The 20,992-nt window shown below is 40.5% G+C and overlaps 3 protein-coding genes across 11 annotated transcripts; 2 read left to right on the forward strand and 1 right to left on the reverse strand.

Annotated features, from left to right (window-relative positions):
- Nucleotides 1-520: 520 nt before the first annotated feature.
- On the reverse strand, nt 521-5,013 carry LOC119483567 (complement C1q-like protein 2). The gene is made up of 2 exons (XM_037761799.1): nt 4,096-5,013; nt 521-1,556 (listed from the first exon to the last, which is right to left on the reverse strand). The coding sequence occupies exons 1-2, from the start codon at nt 4,660-4,662 to the stop codon at nt 1,377-1,379; spliced, it is 747 nt and encodes a 248-aa protein (XP_037617727.1). The 5' UTR covers nt 4,663-5,013; the 3' UTR covers nt 521-1,376.
- Nucleotides 5,014-10,317: 5,304 nt separating this feature from the next.
- LOC119483526 (metalloreductase STEAP3-like) lies at nt 10,318-17,172 on the forward strand. Of its 9 annotated transcripts, none has more exons than XM_037761716.1 (7): nt 10,398-10,465; nt 11,184-11,240; nt 11,354-11,596; nt 12,014-12,280; nt 12,360-12,884; nt 12,967-13,134; nt 15,365-17,172. In XM_037761716.1, exons 3-7 carry the CDS (start codon nt 11,369-11,371, stop codon nt 15,650-15,652), a joined length of 1,476 nt encoding a protein of 491 aa, XP_037617644.1. In that variant the 5' UTR covers nt 10,398-10,465; nt 11,184-11,240; nt 11,354-11,368; the 3' UTR covers nt 15,653-17,172. The 9 variants fall into 9 exon arrangements, with proteins under 9 accessions (XP_037617652.1, XP_037617651.1, XP_037617644.1 ...); XM_037761719.1 differs by having other exon boundaries at nt 10,408-10,461; XM_037761721.1 differs by having other exon boundaries at nt 10,430-10,465; nt 11,184-11,265.
- A 295-nt stretch (nt 17,173-17,467) lies between these two features.
- LOC119483579 (acyl-CoA-binding protein-like) lies at nt 17,468-20,713 on the forward strand. Its single transcript, XM_037761815.1, has 6 exons — nt 17,468-17,625; nt 17,946-17,978; nt 18,134-18,151; nt 18,270-18,387; nt 20,169-20,231; nt 20,349-20,713. Exons 1-6 carry the CDS (start codon nt 17,620-17,622, stop codon nt 20,420-20,422), a joined length of 312 nt encoding a protein of 103 aa, XP_037617743.1. The 5' UTR covers nt 17,468-17,619; the 3' UTR covers nt 20,423-20,713.
- The last annotated feature ends 279 nt before the right edge of the window (nt 20,714-20,992 follow it).

Raw genomic sequence — 20,992 nt, forward strand, 5'->3', positions numbered from 1 at the left:
CCTGGACCAGCCCCAACCCGGCGACCAATTGGGTTTGAGAAGAGAATCAAAGCACCAGAAAAATGGCACATCTGCACATCAAATATTTTGTTGTAGAGGCTTGATGACGTAGTGACGACTCGGTGAACTACTGTAGCTGGCAGGTTAACTGCTAATTAGCCTCTGAGGCTTCTAGACACCGACACAAAGAATATTGCCAAGAAGTGAAAGTCAATTGTTCGTTCCATTGCAACATTAGCGCCCAGCAGCAGATGCCATTTTGGACTGAAAGTGACTACCAGACGACAGTATACATTTTATTTAGTGGCGCCCAAGGACAAGGCCCTTTGGGGCCGAAGAGAGTCCCTCTCTGGGGGGTAAGCTGAGTGTGGGAATGACCCTGAAGCCCCGGAGCCCGGTGCGGGGGCCCTCTGGGGCCGAGGAGAGTCCCTCTCTGGGGGTAAGCTGAGTGTAGGGATGACCCTGGAGCCCGATGTGGGGACAGTAAAACGTCCGCCTCCGAAGTGCCGTACAAAAGTAACACTAAATTATTTCTAGTCTGTTGTCATATTCTACCGCAATGGCCTGTGTTGAACAATACAAATATTATAAATATGATAAGTGTTCAGTCCAAAATGGCAGCAGCGGCTGTTGTCTAAAAACACTGTAGTTGCGTCTCTTTACTTCTATACTTTTTGCCCGACAGTAACGTTGTTATTGTTGTTGCCTAGCAGCGGTGCTCTCACAACATAACCACTTGAACTCCAAGCATATTGTGTACATGACTTCCCATGTCGTAACCACAAGCTCGCAAATTCAATTTGAAGGCAGCATATGTCCCCAAAAAGGTTTACTGTTGGTCAATGGTGCAAAGGTCTGTGTCAAAGTTCACTCAAATTATAAAAATGTGAAAAATTAGCATGTATTTTCCACTGATAGTGGTGTTTTCATGAAATGCTGGTGTGACCGGGCTTCAAGTCCAAACACTGCTGCCTAAGGTGTACTCTGAAAACAGCTGATCTGACATTGATTTTATCTCTTGATTTCAACAGATTTCTTTCATCGTTTGAGCCTGAAATATTAGATTAAATGAATACACACAGTGAGCAGCCAGTAAGGCCGGTGCTGGGGCTCATTTCCCCTGAAGCATTTTAGAAATGTGTCAAAGGAACTTGACGCTTTCTCAGCTCGGAGCGCGTACGGGGTGTTACTGTAGTAAGATATACTCTGATGAGCAGTTGAACTTAATCAAACACTATACAAAAGGTCTCTCACTAAATAAACAGAACGTACAGTTGCAGATAAGCCTGTGTGTTTGTGGCACCTATTTTTAAAAAAGAGGAGAAACATATCGGACCGTGATGGAAACAGTTCTCAGTACAGTCCGTGGAGCCGCGTTAGTCGGGGTACAAGATGAAGCCGGAGAAGGTGCTGTACTTGTTGTTGTTGCCTCCGTGGGCTTTGCCGCCGTCCAGCTTGACGTAGATCTCGTCCCCGGAGTCCAAGTGCAGCACGGCGCTGTTGCTGGCGTAGTCGTAGTTCTGGTCCGCGTCCTGGGCTATGGCACTGGCCCGTACCTGGAGGGAGGGGGAACGGGGACAAGACTTCCTGTAATAACCATCAGCTAATAGGACAACAAAAATAGATGCTGAGGAGGAAAGTTCATGTGTGCCTGAGAGGCAATAACAGCAGTTGGTGCAGCATTCAAAATAGACAGTCAGAGCAGGGCATGATGGGTAAATTGGAGGTTAAAACCCCTACCAACTATCATAGAATATTAATAAATATAACTATAGAATCAAATTATCCAAGGTTGAATTTAAACCCTTTGCAGCATCTATAATGAACACTGATGATGTTAAGACTCATATCTGATCCAGCTCATCAAAAATATCACTGATGTTACCCTGAAATCATGACATATACATTCATTTTAAAGCTAGAATGAAGATACTGATGTCATATGAAACTAGAAAAACCTAATGAATCCATTGGTACCAACCATGTCATACCAGCTTGTCGTGAAGGAGGCTAAATAACGCTCCAAATTTGCGCTAAATTTTGGAGAGGAAAAACTGGCACGGCCATTTTCAAAGGGGTCCCTTGACCTCTGACCTCAAGATATGTGAATGTAAATGGGTTGTATGGGTACCCACGAGTCTCCCCTTTACAGACATGCCCATTTTATGATAATCACATGCAGTTTGGGGCAAGTCATAGTCAAGTCAGCACACTGACACACTGACAGCTGTTGTTGCCTGTTGGGCTGCAGTTTGCCATGTTATGACATATTTTTTATACTAAATGCAGTACCTTTGAAGGTTTCTGGACAATATATGTCATAGTTTTGGGTTGTTAATTGATTACCAATCATAAATATAAACATACATTTGCATAAAGCAGCATATTTGCCCACTCCCATGTTGATAAGAGCAAAAAAAGAGAGAGAAAAAGAGAAAATACATTTTGAAAAGATAATGTGCAATTGTAATGCATTGACCATAATAGTATAGAATAGAATTTGACCCAGACGCTTATCCAAGTTATAATTGAATCCTTTTGCAGCATCTAATGAACACTGATGATGTTAAGACTCCTATCTGATCCCTTCATCCATCTGGACCTTGAGACACTGATCCAAACAGGGTTTACACTCACAAACAGTGCGTGCACATATGCTTGAATTTCACCAAAAATATCACTGCTGTTACCCTGAAATGATGACATATAACTAGTAATAATGTGCAGTTATATAAGTCGTATTATAAAGAGAATAACAGATAAATCCTCATGCCATGTTGTGCGCTTTTTGTGCGTAAAATGCGTAAGTGGAATTCTACCAAGTTTGAATCTAAACCCTTTGCAGCATCTAAAATGAACACTGATTATGTTAAGACTTATCCATTTGGAGCTGGAAACACTGATCCAAACAGGGTTTCCATGCACAAACATGCTCAAGTATCACAAAAAAATATCACTACTGTTACCCTGGAATCATGACATATAAATAATAATATGAATGGTATTAATAAGCAGTTTTAAAGAGAATAACAGATAAATCCTGATGCGATGTTGTGTGCTTTTTTGTGCGTAAAAGGTTTTTTTTTGTGCGTAAAAGCCTTTTTTTGTGAGTAGAAGGCGTTTTTTTGTGCGTAAAAGGCATATTTTTGTGCGTAAAAGGCATATTTTTGTGCGTAAAGGCGTTTTTTTTGTGCGTAAAAGGCTTTTTTTTGTGCGTAAAAGGCGTATTTTTGTGCGTAAAAGGTGTTTTTTTGTGCGTAAAAGGCGTATTTTTGTGCGTAAAAGGCGTTTTTTGGTGCGTAAAAGGCGTTTCTTTTGTGCGTATTTTCTTTAATTTTACGTGGAAATGTTACTTTAGATGTCTGTAAAGGTGTTGTGCGTTTTTTTGTGCGTAAGAGGCATATTTTTGTGCGTAAAAGGCGTTTTTTTGTATGTAAAAGGCGTATTTTTGTGCGTAAAGGCGTTTTTTTGTATGTAAAAGGCGTATTTTTGTGCGTAAAGGCGTTTTTTTGTATGTAAAAGGCGTATTTTTGTGCGTAAAAGGCGTATTTTTGTGCGTAAAAGGCGTATTTTTGTGCGTAAAAGGCATATTTTTGTGCGTAAAAGGCGTTTTTTTGTATGTAAAAGGCGTATTTTTGTGCGTAAAGGCGTTTTTTTGTATGTAAAAGGCGTATTTTTGTGCGTAAAAGGCTTTTTTTTGTGCGTAAAAGGCGTATTTTTGTGCGTAAAAGGTGTTTTTTTGTGCGTAAAAGGCGTATTTTTGTGCGTAAAAGGCGTTTTTTGGTGCGTAAAAGGCGTTTCTTTTGTGCGTATTTTCTTTAATTTTACGTGGAAATGTTACTTTAGATGTCTGTAAAGGTGTTGTGCGTTTTTTTGTGTGTAAAAGGTGTATTTTTGTGCGTAAAAGGCGTTTTTTGGTGCGTAAAAGGCATATTTTCTTTACTTTTTACGTGGAAATGTTACTTTAGATATCTGTTAAGGTGTTGTGCGTATTTTTGTGCGTAAAAGGCGTATTTTTGTGCGTAAAAGGCGTTTTTTCTTTACTTTTTAAGTGGAATTGGGTTGAAACTCCTCAGTGGGTGTCTATAATCTCACCTGTCCGTTTTTGCACAGGTCGGCCCACATGCTGGTCCCGTCGCCTCCGCGCATCAACACATGGTAGGTGAAGAAGTAGATCCCGGACACATGGCAGGTGAACTTCCCGGTACCGGCGTCGTAGTGGTTCCCTAAGTTTGTAATCACGTCGTCAAACTTCAACACCTCGTACCCTTCGTGCGGGTTCTTCAAACCCACGTAGAAAGCGATCCTGAAGCTGCTGGCTGTGGAGTTAACACCATCAACTTCTCCTCCTTCAGCCGCACCACTCAGGAGAGACACTTTCCCGTCTGCGCGCTCTCCCGGTGGCCCTCTCGGACCCGGTGCTCCTTGCTCACCCGGTGGACCTCTAGACCCCGGTTTCCCCGGTCTCCCCGGCTCCCCGCGGCTCCCCTGCGGCTGCGGACTGTTCTGGATCACCTCCATGGCTGTGGCGCCTCCTGGTTTCGGTGTGTACGGATCGCAAACCATCCGACAGGTGCCCATCATCTCGTAGTAGTGCGCCGAGGTGTCCGAGGTGCGGAGCAGAAGCAGCACCATGGTAACGGAGAGAGCCAGCAGCACCATGGCGACGGCGGTTACCAGGGAGACCACCGAGCACTTCCTCCTCCGACTCCGACGGACGGACGACAGGAAACCCGCGGAGTTGGGAGTCTGGGGGGGAATTGTGACGGAGGAGAGGGACGACAGGAAGGAAAGAGAGATGGGAGTTAGTTAAGAGAGCATCTCTCGGGTCCGGGTCATCTAATTGGTGGCTTTGGAGCCTCTGGGCAGCGGCTGTGGCTGCGCGTCCTGGCTGGATGGAGATGGAGATGGAGATGGAGATGGAGAGGTGCGTCCAGCTGCAGCCAGCTGTCAAAGAGAGTGTGGATGAGACCGGAAGATAGGGGGCATAGCCTTCAAAATAAAACACTCAGGTTAAGATTGCGCTCATGAATATAGAATATGGGTTATGTGAAAGAAAGACAAAACTTGAGTAATTTAAAGGTCCCTTATTATAAAAAAGTGAGATTTTCATGTTATTTTATTATAAAGCAGGCTTAAGTCCTTTATAAATACTGTGAAAGTATCGAAACACTCAATCCACAGGGAAATACACACAGCCCGTATTCAGAAACTCTGCATTTGAAACAAGCCGTCAGGATTTCTGCTCATTTGTGATGTCACAAATATACAATATTTAGACCCTTTGCACGGTTTTAAACGTAAACATTCTAAATGTGTCCCAGTTTATTTCCTGTTGCAGTGTATGTGAATGTCATCAGCTGACAGGAGGTACACATGGACCCAAACTGTTGCCTAGCAACGCAATTCTGTTGCAATTCCATCAAAATGCGTTAAAATGGAGCGTTTCAGACAGATGGTAAATACAGGCATATTCAGACAGACAGTATGAGGAAAATAAAGTTTTTTTTTTAACATTACAGCATGTAAACATGTTCTAGTAGAAACACAAAATACAAGTATGAACCTGAAAATGAGCATAATATAGGACCTTTAAAACAGGCATATAATCTGTAGACTATTGTTTAATGACACTATGGTACTGCTAGTTCATTTTTAATAAGCATTAGGATCTCAGGTTGCACTCTCTGGGTCCTGTTTATCATCTACCATATTTAAAGGGACTGTTTGTAAGAATCAGAAATGCTTGTTAACAGCGACACCTGTGGCCGATATGTCAACGAAAGTCAGCGTCGGGCTTGCGCTTGCTCGCTCTACATCGACATGAACGAGCATCGCTCAAAACAGTGAGGCGACACACGTCAGCTAAAACCACAATATCACTCTATATTTCATCTGCTTGGCAGTAATGTTAGCTGACCAGACGAAGGTCTCTCCATAAATCACTGCTGATCCTAGTGTTGGCTTTTCCTGCCTCAGCCTCCGGAGACGGTAACGTTTCTCGCTGCGGAGCCCCGTCACTTCACAAGACACGGGAAACCTCTGTTGGTCTGGAGGAGCTGCAGCATTTATTTCTGCACAAACGTCCACTGTACATTTACTAGATATTCTCAGAGCTACTAACTCTTCTGCAGTGTGGAGTGAGCACGCATGAACGTGAGGTGGAGCGAGACATTGAGAACGCGCGCAGTGTGTGAGTGAAGGCAAGCAGGCAGAGGAACAGACTATTGAAATAACTTTTTTTAATCATATTTGCTGCATTTCTACCTACTTTAGCTTTAAGCGTACATTATATTTAGAATATTTTCACCGCTTTATCTTGCCGTCAGACAGCCCTTTCCTCCCACAAATATCCAGAGACATAATATTTAGACATAAAAAAAGATTGTCAACAAGGCTTTTATTTTGAAATGTGCAACAGGAAGTCCTGTATTTTAGTTTATGTGACTTGACAAGAGGACCAGTCTGTGCGTAAAGTTGAAGTCTGCGCAATTGTTATTCAAGAGGGCATTATAAATGTTTATTATGATTCAGCACTCAATATAAAATATCTCAATATTATTCTTGCATATATACATATACACAGCCTTAAAATGCCAAATGACTGCATATTTATTTTTCATAAATCTCAACGGTATAGAGCTGTTTATGTATTCTTATAGGTGGAATACATTAGAGGGCACAATTACCATACAGTTTATTCAGAAACAGGTCCATTAATTCCTCTATTATGAGACTGGGGATTTATTATGATAAGAAAAAATATTTATTTTTAAACCTTTTTTTTGGGGTATCATGCAACCCATTATATTCCATCCACAATGACATCCAATAGACCAATACATTAATTAATAATATCAATATTTTTATATTCAATATTAATAAATCCACCTTGACAAAAATAAAGATTAAACTTGTGATAACAGCGACTAAAAACATCCAAATATTTGACTCAGATCATGAGGGGTCTTTTCAAAGTCAGAACCAAATTGCCACAGGCATTTTCACTGTGGTGACATCAAATGACCGACTGCATTGGTCACTTAACACACTCACACATGCAAACAGAAAGGGGGGTAGCAGGAAAAGCAGACAGCGGTGGGGAGAAAGCAGATAATAAATGCAGGAAATGGACCAAAGATGTCTGACGGCTGTCGACACCTTCAGCTCCGAGCTCCCCGGCAGCTGCGGGGACATATTTGATGTCTTGTTTCACGAGGTGGGGAGAGCCACGGGCCTTGAATTTCGATTCTTCGACAAATTAAAATTCCTCCTGCGCGCAGACAGCCATTACTCTATTGCATACAGATTTGTCTTAAGCACCTCTTTAGCCTCTTTTGTTTCTTTTTTTTCCCCAGCGAGGTGCATTTGTTCTAACCATGAGCACTTCAGCTGAGCTAGAACAGCACTCGCAGACCTCCCACATAAATGGGAAAATAATGCGCCCCGTTTTTTGGATACACTCCACATTTTATTTGGTTCTTTCTCATCCTATGCTTCACCTTTTCACCAAATTTCATGAAAATCGGGTTAGTGGTTTTTCCCGTAATCCCGCTGACAAACAGACAAACAAAAACAACCTCCTTGTCCGAGGTAATGAGACTATTATTTATGCCTTTCATCAGTTATTTCCAAAGAGTGCAAGCTATTGAGACACTCAATAAAGACAGCATTTGCTCATTGAAAATAAAAGCGTCTATTGATTTGGTCCTCAAGCTCAAAAATCCCCCCCCGAAGGACCTGAAATACTTCAAAAGTGCGCGTTGGAGCCATAAGCACCTGGAATTGGAGCGCAGGCCCCACATCCACAACAGAGGCTTTAGAGCTCAAGGCGATGTTGAGAAATCTTCAGAGGCCGGAGACAAGGCTTAGCCGAAGCCCCTACAGTCACACAGCCCAACCCCCCAACCCATAAGCAATTTCAACTCGTGCTCAGCTCAGCTTTAACTCCCCAGAACATGGCTCCAGCCGTGTCTGAAGGTGAGAAAGAGCAGGACGAGTCATGAGGGCTCGGTCAAAAAATGAAATTGGGGTTTAAATTTGAGGACAGTCCTGGCAAAGCTGGAAATTAAATAAAAATCTGACAACGCACTAATCATCTGCAAAACAAAACCCTGAAAATCAGTAAGCACAAAGAGAGCATTACGCTCCGCTACATGACTGCAGAAATGACCTTTACTCAGGATTAGTACAGTGGATTGTATCTTTAGGCTGTGGTGAGCCACGCACGACACACTGTCCACATTATGCACCGCAGCCGCTGAGATTACCCGGCCCCGCGGCGCTGCCGGGCCTCTAATCAGGCTACACGTTAGCGGACCGCCGCGTCATCATACACACGAACCATACGGTGAGGCAAATGAGTCAGTCCGTCATTAGCTGCCTTTAGACTTTAAACTGTATTCAGGTAAACACTGAAACATGAAGACTGTTTGTAATAACAAAGAGGGAAATTTAAGGACAAGGAGTAGGGTGGCCCTGAGAGAGAACGGAAAAAACAACCAAATACAGACAACAGCAGTGGTGGGAGGAGTATTAAGACCTTTTACTTAAATAAAAGTAGTGATATCACAAGAAAATAATATATAATACTCTATTATATGTAAAGGTCCAGCATTCAAACGTTAATTTATTCGTCATGTAACTTCCGTACTTCAGTTGTGCCACTTCCGGAGTTATTTTAACCCAAACCACGATCTTTTTCTAAACCTAAGTAGTTGTGACGATGGAAGTTTATCTTGAAAAGACTGGATGCAAATTGACACATGTTTCAGGACATTGGTAAGAAAACTAAAAATGAGGAATAACTTTTTCCATAACTCAGACATTATTGCTGACAGTAAGTAACGCCACATGTCAGGATGTGTTCATCAGGTTTTAGAGTTCCTGGAAACTTATTTTGTTTTTTAACTTTCGTTTTGTTCTGTTCAACTGTGCAGTGTTTCATCATTTGCTTGTGTTTCCTTTACCCTCTGATTAATCTGTGACTCTAAACATACTATGATTTTATTTCAGGATGAATTATAGGCAAAACAAAGTTATTACATTCATTCAGGATCAGCAAAACATGCCGTGTTTACTCTGTGTGGGAAACACTCAGAGAGAAGACTGCAACATCAGCTCCTGTCTCAACATGTGTCCCTAATCCCCGATGAAGTCCACAGAAGACACCTCAGTCCTTGAAAGCACAGAAACAAACGTCTTCCTCTATGTAGCGTTTAGACAGTGAAGCCCTGTCAGATGTTTACATGGCTGTACCTGTCGGCCTCGGGCTAACCGTTTATGACCATGCCTTCACATGATATTTACCATCCAACTGTCTAATTGCTGAACCTGAAAGCAGCATCAAAGGTCAGGAAAGGTTAAGACACCCTGCTGTGTGCTACTATTTGTTAGTTTAACATTTTCAACCCAGATCAGCCGGCTTGTTTAAAGCAGAGTAGTAAAATGAAATCTGTCCCCACCGGATCAACTTCAATTGATTTGACTTGTAAGATTAATGGGTTACCACATCGGGAGACACCAGTAATCGATAGCTATGAATGAAAAAATCTCAAAATCAGATATGTATGTCAAGGACTGTGACCTTAAGCGTTGTAAACAAACACGAGGCCGTGGCCTGGAGAGAGGGAAAGAGTGGGTGGTGGCATGCATGCACTGTGTGTGTGTGTGTTTGAGTGTGTGTGTGTGTGTGTGTGGTGACACTGATGCAGCGCTGCAAGCCAGGGGGGTTCAACCTTTTGCAAGTGGCAAAGGCAGACTTGATGAAGTCATGTTGACAGCGCGGAGCCCGCGGTCGGACATCTTTTTAGCGCGCTTTTGCTTTTTTGTGCTGATCCCAAGGCCAGTTTATCAAACACACCAACAGCAGCAGATGGAGTCAAGGGAGGATCTAGCTATTAAAAGTCTCTAATGAGACAATAGGAAAATTATTATTATATTATTTTCCAACAGAAGACAACTAAACCAGTGATTTTTCTGTTTTAATTGGCTTCTTTATTTATTTATCTTTGTATTAATTCCCTCTTCTGTTTAACTTATTTTCTATTTAATGGATAAATACATATATTTAAAAATAAATGCAAAAAAGAATAAATACATTTAAAAATTAATAAAAAACGCATAAATAAATAAATAAAAGGTCAAATTAAACAGAAGAGTAAATAAATAAGGGAATTAATAAATAAAGAAGCACATTAAAACAGAGACATCAATTTATGTCATATTTTATAAATTAATTAATGACTACATTTATTTTTAATATTATTTTTACTATATTTAATGACATATTTATCAAGTCATTTATTTATTTATTTATTTTAAGTTTTGGCAGCTTTCATCCTCCATACAACAGTTTATCTCCTGCACACACGTGGAGGCGTGGTAGGGGCGTGGCTTGGCAGCTGCGTCATCTTATCAGGAAGAAGCGCTCCAGTTTACAGCGAGGAGAGAAGAAGCGCGGTGAGTAAGTGACTTAAAATAGCTAAAAATACCGCTTTAAGTACGAACAAACGTTATATTATCTTATATAAACTATTATTGTATCCAAATGTACCTCTATGTTTGCCTGTGTCGTTCTGTGTGTTAAGGAAAGTAACTTTATTCGAAGTTTCCACGAGTTCAGTCAAGGACAACAAGCAAGGTGGCGTCTTGTGTGTTGAATTGCATTAGGATTTCTTGCAATTTAAGGTTTATCGCTTGTCAATCGGCTTTAATAAGTGGCACAACATTATTTGAGACTGTTTCTGAATGGTGGCAGTTTTCTGGTTAATTCGGCATATATTTTAATGATTAGAAAGCAGCACTTCTATATAAAAAGTACATTTTTACTGTTTCCACTGCTACTATAAGTACTGCACGTTGAGGGTTCAAAGCATGCTTAAAACAGTGGAATTCTGAATGAAGTTTTGCATGAAGGGCAAACTTGTTAGTTACTATTATTTTAACATTATGGCATCTGAGCAAGCTGGATAGACTAGTTACAGAGTTGGCTGCTGCTGTCTTCAGGGTGTGTATATAATCCTTGGATGGATACACTGCATGCTTTGACAGTGCAGAGTTACTGTGCAGATCTAGGACATGCCAATTGAGACACAAGGATAATGGGAATCCTTGAGCAGAGATATGGCAGATAAAACTGCATGTTTTACATATTTTATCACTAATAATTAATTTTATTTTAGGTCTTATGCTGGATGAAAAAGCAAGTCTCTAAGGTCCAGACCTAACAATCACAGTCTGTAAGTAAATAAGTAAAATCTAAAGGTTATTACTTTATATTCTCCTTTCTATTGAGGTAATATGAATGCAAATAAACAGAAACTAAATGAATGATCATGTCCTTTCTCTATAGATTCATCAGTGCATTATGCCTGATGAGATGGCGAGGCCCTTAATCCGCGAACGAGGCGAAGGAGGAGGCTCCAGACGTCTCGAAGCCTCCGCGTCTGAACTCGGCGCACCAGTCATCGGCATCCTGGGCACGGGCGACTTCTCCCGCTCGCTGGCCAGAAGGCTGGTGGCCTCGGGCTACCAGGTGGTGGTGGGGAGCCGAAACCCCAAGCGCTCTGTGGCTTTGTTCCCTGAAGAGGCCGAGGTGACACACACACACACAGTGACACTGACACTCGCACTCCACCACGTAATTAATGTTTTGTTTTTGTCCCTGTGGTGGTAATTATATATTCACTCTGGCTGTATCCACAAGGCATAATAACTGTTGTTATTATCCTGAATAGGGTTGAGTTAAGTCAATTGTGGTATGGGAACAGAACAAAGCAGTTACATGTTTAAGGCTTCCCCTTTACATCATCAGACTGCCTTTATTTGCCAATAAGGATTCTTATAAATGCATTTTTGTTAATTCAGTATCAGCATCAGACAATATCTGATATTGACATCTTCAAAATATATTTATTAAGGCATTACTAGCCATTTCAATGAAAATGTGATGAACTATATCCCAATATATTTACTGAAACTGCGTATATATACTTCTATCTGTGTCCTCCAGGTGACGTCCCAGATGGAGGCGGCTAGCCAGGCCGACCTGGTCTTCGTCGCGGTGTTCCCCGAGCACCACTCCACGCTGGTGGAGCTGAAGCCGACACTGGCCGGGAAGACGCTGGTGGACGTCAGCAACGGTCTGAGAATCAACCAGGACGGGCCCTCGAACGCCGAACAGCTGGCCGACCTGTTTCCAGAGAGTTCTGTAGTCAAAGGATTCAACACCGTATCGGCCTGGACGCTCCAGATGGGACCTCGGGATGGAAGCAGGCAGGTAGGGTACATCAGCTGAGCCTTTGTGGTTTAGAGTCATACAGATTTAGGGAATCTCTGAACTCATCTTCTTTCTCCAGATTTTCCTGTGCAGTGACAGTAGCAAGGCCAAGAGCTCGGTGATGCAGCTCTGTCGCAGAATGGGCTTCATCCCCGTCGATATGGGCCTCCTCTCCTCTTCTCTGGAGATCGAAAACCTCCCCCTCTATCTATTCCCCTCCTGGCACGCCCCGGTCCTCTGCACCCTGTCCCTGTTCGTCTTCTTCTACATGTACAACTTCCTCCACGACGTCCTGCATCCCTACCTCAAAACAAAAGAGAGCGCCTTCTACAAAATGCCCATCGACACCGTTAACGTCACTCTTCCCTCCGTGGCTTTGGTGATGCTGTCGCTGGTCTACGTGCCTGGTTTGTGCGCCGCTTTCCTCCAGCTGTGGTGGGGCACCAAGTACAACCGCTTCCCTCGTTGGCTGGACCGCTGGCTAACCCGGAGGAAGCAGTTTGGGCTGTGCAGCTTCCTGTGTGCGGTCCTCCACGCCATCTACAGTCTGTGTCTCCCCATGAGGAAGTCTGCCCGCTTCAAACTGCTCCTCGCTTTCAAAAAGGTATACAAACACTGATTGTCACTACATATGTTTGCTAAATACCCTACCCTGAGGATTTAGTTGTTTATTGTGTGATGTCCAGATAAAGGAGGGGTCGGAGGAGGGCTTGTGGGACAACGAGGAGGTGTGGAGGATGGAGCTGTACGTCTCAGTGGGCATCATGGCCCTCGGGCTGCTCGCTCTGCTGGCTGTCACCTCGCTACCCTCAGTGGCCGACACTGTCAACTGGAGGGAGTTCAGCTTCATACAGGTACACACAAACACACATACAGGCAGTAATGTATGGGGGAGGGTGGTAATATATTAAAAAAAAAAATCTGAATTTCCGAGATTAAAGTGTCAAAATTACGAGAAATTTACAATTTTAATCTTGGAGATTTTTCTCTGAATATTAACCCCCGTCCCTTGGCTCCGTAATTATTATTTTTTTACCTCCTGTGGCTGTCGTAGTGACGTACTAGTTACATAAATAAAAGCAGAATTGAATGTCTCCCCCCCAGTGTCCGTCCTATGAATATATACTGCCACAAGGAAGGGTTTCTCTTCTTCCTGGGTAGAAGACAGATTAATATAGAACGGTGGCCAAAGATTGACAGACAGTCATGACACTTGACACATAAACACACTGGCAGACTTAGAGGCATCATGCTGATGTGTAGACAGATGCACACTACATGCTCACATGGCACACAGAAACACTGCGTTTGCACTCCTGCAGCTGCCCCAGATTTGGCGTTAAACTCGGGCTGTGACAAAGCCATCAGGAGCGCTGTGATTCACACACTTCCTCCTTCCCCCCGTCGCAGCCTCCGTTTCTCCAGCACTCGCGGTCCGTCGGTGCTGCCTTCTCCCCTTTCATCTCTCCGTTCAACTAATCCGGTGGCCTTCAGATTAGTCATGTGCCGACAGCCGGCACGATGAAAAGCAACTTTCTGCGCCCTGCACATCTAGACTCCGCTGCAGGACAGTGTGTTTGTGTGTGTGTGTTATCTGTACGTGTCGATGAGGTAGTGTGTGTATACTTGAAGGAATATCTGTGTCTACACATTAAGGTTCTGCTTTAGTCCCTAAAGGCAGAACATTGTCCACTTGACCTGTTCGTTGTGAATTTAAAAAGCAAAATTGAAACTCTGTTATAAGAAAATGAGACAAAGCATTTGTAAAATACTGTAAAGCAGAGGTGTGTTGAGTTTGTGTCTGTGTGTTTTAGCAGTGAAACGTAGAGACTACTTCACGTAGAGCTGTTCGCTGACGCCTCTTTTTTGTTGATCGTCATTATTTATGACACAAGGTCCAGTCGCAGTCTCGACTCATAATTCTCATAATCGGCCATTTCTTGCTTAGCTCTTTGTGACACCAGAGAACCTAATAAGGTTCGGTAAAATGCAGCATGAAAAATAAATGAATACATAAATAAATAAAAACATAACAGTAATAAAATACATTTGAAAATAAAAAAAATAATTATAATAAATAAATACATAATAAATTGAGAAAATAATATGAAAAATATATAAAAATAGTTAAAAAATAAATAATAAAAAATGATGAATTAAGAAAGAAATAATAAAATAAAAATAGTTTAAAAATACAATAAAAATAAATTAATAATAATTAAAAAATTAATTTAAAAAGAGTCCAGCATGACGTGCTGTCACCAGACTTTGATTTTATGATGATGCAGGACAAGAACTAAAAGACAACAATGTATAATTATTGTCTCTTGCTCTATACAAAATTAACCAAACTACAGGTGTAAAAATGACCTAATTTGATTGCAATGTTTTCACTTTGAGTGCTAAAATTATTAGTATACTATTTTGTGTTAAGAGATATAGTAATTGTGTCCAAAATAGTGGTCACTACATTACATAAAATACCACATATTGCCATCCTATGAAAAGTTTTACTTGACAGAAATGGCAAAAATGTGCCGTGGATTAGTATCAAGTCATACCCTAATCTCAGACCTGCTGTTCTTATCAACAAATTCCACAAAACGTCCAAGGCCGACAATACTTTCCGACCTCCCCAGTCTGTCTGTGGCTCTCAGCCGCAAGCCCATTCGCTCCACTGAAGACATACATTGTTAGAAACGGGTCACAAATATATAATTTAGTTTTTTCTTCTTTTTTTTTAAAAGGCTGAATAGTTTTCTTGGCGCCTACCCGACTCAACCTTGGCGAGTTTTTTTTTTTAATTAGTGGGCCCTGTAGGTACAGTATATAGCACTCACACACATGCACACTGGTGGGGTTCGTTCAGGTCATGAGTGTTAGGTCAGTGTGTTTCCTCGGGGTCTGCAGCAGCCTGTAACACAGTGAGATAATGGAGTGGACTGGCTGGACTGAAGAGAAGTCACTTCAAGGGAAAATCTTGCTCTCCCCTCCTCCCCCTTTTTAAACCATGTGGGTCATGTATTTGGAGGACAGGGCGATTGTAATGGTGAATCTGTGACATCCTTCTTTCACTTCCTGCAGTCCACACTCGGTTACTGTGCCTTGTCCATGGCCACCCTCCACACACTCCTCTTTGGGTGGGACCGTGCGTTCGATCCGGCCCGGTACCACTTCTACCTGCCTCCCACCTTCATGCTGGTCCTGATTCTCCCCCTCGCGGTGCTGCTGTGCCGCCTGGCCCTCTTCGTACCCTGCGTTGCCCGGCGGCTCAGGCAGATCCGCCGCGGCTGGGAGAAGAGCCGACACATCCGCTTCACCCTGCCGGACGACGACTGCCGCAACGGGCTGGAGGATGTCAGCAACGTGTGAGAAACGCTGAGATCCAGACAGAGAGGAGTTAAAGTAGAGGTCTTTATGTGTCACTCACACAGGAGATAAATGATTTATACACCGCTGGAATGTTTTGAAGACTCCTCTCTGAGGAGAGAGAGATTTCAGAGATGTGCAAGCTTCTTTTCATCAAATTAGCTGGTAGTTCCTTAGAGGTATTTAACCAGTAGAGCTGTGGGCGTCAACCTTATTGCACTATGCATCGTCACTAACGAGTATTTAGTTGGTCCTTATGCGATTTACTTTAATTTATTGTTACGTTTAGTACTCTATTTGAAGCTTCAAACCAGAACTGAAGTAGAACATTATTAGCTTCTGGTTTAATTTATGCAAAACTGTCACTGTTATACTTTTATGAATCTGCTGAAGACTTTACAACTGAAGCAGTACTACAGATTTTTCTTCATTATTGAGTCTGAGAAATAAGATTTCATCACTCCGATGATCAGAAGTAGACTTGGCCTTCCTCTTGGCTTGTGCATTCCTTTGTTATCTTTGCAATACTTTGAAATTCATTTTCTGTCGTAGTCATTCAAACTGTTAGGGACTGTATGGAAATTGTTTGGGTTGGGAGCGAGGCATAGCGTAAAGAATTATAGATGATGTGCCCCAATTTAAACATTTGACGTCCTCCACCATAATGCAAATTAGAAGTGAAAGTATCAATAATCAAATTTATAGCAAATAATGTGAACCTTTTTATATTCTAGCCAAGAGCTGCTAAATGTTAAGCTCCCGTTTTATGCATAAGGGAATTCGGTTTCATGTGCAAAGTGATATATGCAAAGAAAGCTTTATGTGTCTTGGATACAATTTGTTAACTTTGGAAGAACATATGATTAAAGCTAGGGTTGGTAATATTAAGAAACTAGCAAGAGTACGCTAGATTAGAAAATGAGCAAAAAAATTATTTGAAAATTACCAAATCTAGCTTTAAGTGTGTCCATTCATGGACTGAAAACAAGCGTCCAGAACTGATCATATTAGTTGTATGATCCAAGAAAGTCCGACTACATCCACCCGTCCCCCCCTAATAATTTGTGTGCAGTCCGTTACTCAGGTGTTGTTTATAAACTATCATGTGCCAACTGGAAACCCAAAGTCTGAAGCAATACTGCTGCAGTAGTTGCCACACTTGGCTGCTACGTGTTGGTTTGCATTGTTTAGTACAGAAAACTACCATTGACGTATTTCCTTTTTTTTGTACTAAATTGATTAGTACTTAAAATATCAATAGGCTGTTACAGAGTTTATTTTACTGTTTTCAATGTGAGTCTGAAAAACAGTTTTCTGCTGTTGTTGCGATTGTTGTTTTATTCTGAGTTTGTATTGTCTCATTTTAATGTGTTCTTGCCAAAGACGAGTCTCCGTTACGTGATCGCTTCGATGTTTTCTGAATCTAAAATGTCATAGTAGTGTACTGAGATTTAAGCAGAGGCTTTAATGTAAACAATCAAATGGACATTTCTATAAAATAGAATAAAACTACTTTTCTACAACATTTGTTTTGTATTTATGTCTTTAAAAATGTGAAATAGTTTGCACTCTATTAAATAAAAGGTAAATCTAATATCAGGCTGATTCAAAGTGTGCAACAGCAATGAACCTACCAGATCATTAAACATGTGGATGCTGCCATCTTGTGGCGTAGAAATAAACTCCCCCCTCCGTCTCCCAAAGCTAGAAACATTTATGCATTTTGGAAATCACCTGAGTAATAAGAGATGTTTGGTTTTCATTCAGCTCTGTCACCACAAAGTTAACAAGTCGTTGGATGGTCTGACAAGAAGGTGTGGTCTTCACAGACACTGTGAGTTTAAGGAACTACCTCCCACTTCATTTTCAAGACAAAGAACATAATCACAGGACGAGTTGGACGAGCATAGACTGAAAAGTTACAGCCGGGTTGTAGCAGCAGCAAGGTGTGTCAGTTTCACACGACAGTCATGACGGTAAGTACTATCTTTTCTCTTCAATTTAAGCCTACAACGTTACATAGAAGATTTATGGTACTATAAAGTTATCGCTCGGGTATGTTTACTTATCCAGATTCACAGGGAGATTGTTACAGCTTAGTTTAGCTATGTGTAAAGTCAGATCATTGAACAAAAGCTAGTTTTAGTTTAGTTAGTAAGCTAGTTTAGTTGTTGTTTTTTTAAATCTGGACCTTGAGTTTGTAATGTTTGATTGATTAACAACATTTTAACAATTTTAACATTTTAACAATTTTAACATTTTAACAATCGGCTTGTATTATCTCTCATTCTACCAGGAAATCTGTGGAAAAGCAGTAGGAGACATGAAGGTATTGAAACAAAGACCAGTGTATAAAGAACTGGGTGAAATATATGGTCTATATAAGCATTTTAACAATTTAACAATTTAACATTTTAACTTTTTTTAACAATTTTAACATTTTAACATTTCTGAATCAACTTGTATTTTCTCTCATCCTACCAGGGACTCTGTGAATTAAAGGTACTGAAACAAAGAACTGGGTGAAATATATGGTTGATATAATCAATCCACAACAATTTTAACATTTTAACAATTTTAACTTTTCTGAATCAGCTTGTGTTTTCTCTCATCCTACCAGGAACCCTTTGAAAAAGCAGTGGAGGACGTGAAGATACTGAAAAAAAGACCAGGGTACACCGAACTGGGTGAAATATATGGTCTTTATAAGCAAGCCACAGCTGGTGATAATGAAGCACGTGAGTCTCAACCTTTTTGTTAAGGTTTCTAACATTGTAGAAGTCATACGGAAACACTAAAAGAAGGCAGTTGAGACATGCTCTGAGTTACCCGGTACTTCCAATGAATGACTGCCTGCAGGGTGTGGTGAGAAAGAATCAGGTCTGACAAGTTAGGTGTCTTTGTGTGAGCGATCCCAAAACTGATAAATCTACATAATGACGTTGTTTTAAATAAAAAAACAAACAAAAAAAGACCTATTACTAACATGAATATTAAAAATGATGATTTTAAAGTGCCTGGAAACTTAGTCTGAGTCCTCAAAATTTTTAATATTCATGGCTAAATGAGCAAATATGACACACACAAAAAAACAAAAGTTCTTAAGTGGTGGACACATGAGGCTCGCGTGTTGTTGTTTTTTTCGGCATCCATGTTAACAGGTTAGAGTGGACACACTGCCCGCATGAGACGCGCGTCAGACGCATTCTACAGATGTCTAGACAGTTTACATGTCTAGACATCTGTAGAATATGTCACAGACAGTGAAAGGGATCTAGTGACAGTATATTAACTTCATACCAGCAAGACTTTACTACAGTTTAGAGGTTTATCTGTAGAATATGTTACGGAGATGAAAAAAAGTAAAGTTAAATCAACACTTCCTGCTTTCATTTCAAAATAAAAGCCCTCAGGCGTTTTTTCTATGGACAGAATCCCTTCATTTGTTAACACGAGGCTTTTATTCTGAAATATGTGCCGGACAGTGATGTGGAACAAGCAGTGACTTGGAAAGCATCATAAATGAATACAGTACAGAGTTTTAATTGTGGATTATTACTATTATTTACTAATTACCACACGTTTCTGAACCTTTCTCTGTCTAAAATAAATATAAATTATATTTATCATGAAGTTAAATGGCTATTAAAAGTCAAACTCTATGCAGAAAGAAAGGGCTGACAGCAGCAGCAGAATCACAGCTGACAGGCAGCCGACACGACATTTCAGTGACAAATTTTGAACTTACCACGTTTATTTGACAGCTTTAGTTACTTTACTTAAATTCTGGATTAAAATTATAGATACAAAATGGTTGAATTAGCTCCATCATGACTGACTACAACAGTAAAACGGTCTAGGTATCATTGGATAATCCCTAATTAATTTGTAATTTAAAAAATAAATCTGTTATTCGCTTCAAAACTAAGAAACGGAGCCCTTTTGATTTGTTTTTTGATTCTAACACCAAAAATGTGTTTTCCGTTTTGGGTTTTGAAACAAATAATAGAATTACAAATGAATTAAGGATTATCCAACGATACCTAGACCTAACACGCTGCTTAAATATTAATGCATCTGTATTAATATTTCAAAAATATAATATATAATAGCCCGATTTTTAGAAATGCTGAGTTCACCAGTCCTGTAAAGGTTTATGTTTTTAATTACATGCATTCTTTTTTGTATTTTATCAATTAAGTAAAGGGTTTCAGTTATTATTTTGTCTTAATTTCTTACTTTTATTTCCCAACATTAAGGTCTAAATACTATTTCAAAACCTAAAATTGGTGGAGAAATGCTGAATCATTTATTTACTTATTCATTAGTCTAAACTCGTCTAATTTAAATATATTGACTCCAAAGATACAGGATCAGCCTATCAAATCACATGTTCATTTTTTAATTGTAGTATGTGATAATGATAATAGTCTAACACTTATGGGGGATATTTTTCTGTATTTTTAATACTTAAAGTACATTTTGTTTCAGTTATTGATGGTTGTTTTTACATCCGCAGCGCGTCCAGGGATATTTGATCTCGCAGGACGAGGAAAGTGGGATGCATGGGAAAGAAGGAAAGGTCAGAACCTTTTTTATAATAATAATAACATGAAAGAGTATATGCAATGGATAACATGGATTTAAAATTTAGTTTTTCCTGCAAAAACCAACCGGTTTGCTTGTTTTTAACCAACAGGTCTGTCCAATGAAGAAGCAATGATCGCCTATATTGTCTTGGTGGAGGAGTATAAGAAAAAATTTGGGTTCTAGAGTCTGTTTCTCACCGATCCTGTAGCATTCGTCGCATGTTCTCATGTTGTACTTCAATAGAAATTACAAATCGGACACCATTTAGAAGCGCTCTTTTGTACTTTATTACTATGTAAGACATAATTGGTTAAAATGCTGGAGAGCACTGCAGTTTGGAGTACTTTATGATAGTCTATGCTGGTTAAAACAAAACAGTGAAAAGGAATAGCAACATTTTGGGAAATGTCGGACTATTCCTTTAGTAGCAAAAACAATGTACAATTTCAATAAAGAGCATTACTGTATACTGAACTATGAAAACTAAAGACTTGTTCTTTGGGCCTCAGAGTGAACTTGTTTCTGTTAGCCGAATATCCAACACTTTATAAATATAAATAATAGAAACACCTGTCAGTCTAACGCATTACAATTCAACAGCACCACAAACAAAAGCCTCCAAAACGATCATAGAGTTGAATTGACACCTCTCTAAAACAGTTTCAACTAAAACGTACCATTATAACCTTCATGCATGGTGGGTGGATTTATTGCAGGACTGTTGTATTACTTGTGTTAGTTTTAACTAGGTGT

This window comes from Sebastes umbrosus, chromosome 24 (assembly GCF_015220745.1).
Source record: "Sebastes umbrosus isolate fSebUmb1 chromosome 24, fSebUmb1.pri, whole genome shotgun sequence".
Taxonomy (NCBI): Eukaryota; Metazoa; Chordata; class Actinopteri; order Perciformes; family Sebastidae; genus Sebastes; species Sebastes umbrosus.

Bases quoted from the DNA above. Each gene is read 5' to 3' on its own strand.
- LOC119483567 (XM_037761799.1), bottom strand. From the start codon at position 4,662: ATGGTGCTGCTGGCTCTCTCCGTTACCATGGTGCTGCTTCTGCTCCGC. The intron at 1,557-4,095 runs GTGAGATTATAG...CCCTCCCTCCAG, and splicing joins ACCTGTGCAAAAACGGACAG to GTACGGGCCAGTGCCATAGC.
- LOC119483526 (XM_037761724.1), top strand. From the start codon at position 11,369: ATGCCTGATGAGATGGCGAGGCCCTTAATCCGCGAACGAGGCGAAGGA. The intron at 11,597-12,013 runs GTGACACACACA...TGTGTCCTCCAG, and splicing joins TGTTCCCTGAAGAGGCCGAG to GTGACGTCCCAGATGGAGGC. The intron at 12,281-12,359 runs GTAGGGTACATC...TTCTTTCTCCAG, and splicing joins CTCGGGATGGAAGCAGGCAG to ATTTTCCTGTGCAGTGACAG.
- LOC119483579 (XM_037761815.1), top strand. The intron at 18,388-20,168 runs GTGAGTCTCAAC...TTACATCCGCAG, and splicing joins AGCTGGTGATAATGAAGCAC to CGCGTCCAGGGATATTTGAT. The intron at 20,232-20,348 runs GTCAGAACCTTT...TTTAACCAACAG, and splicing joins TGCATGGGAAAGAAGGAAAG to GTCTGTCCAATGAAGAAGCA.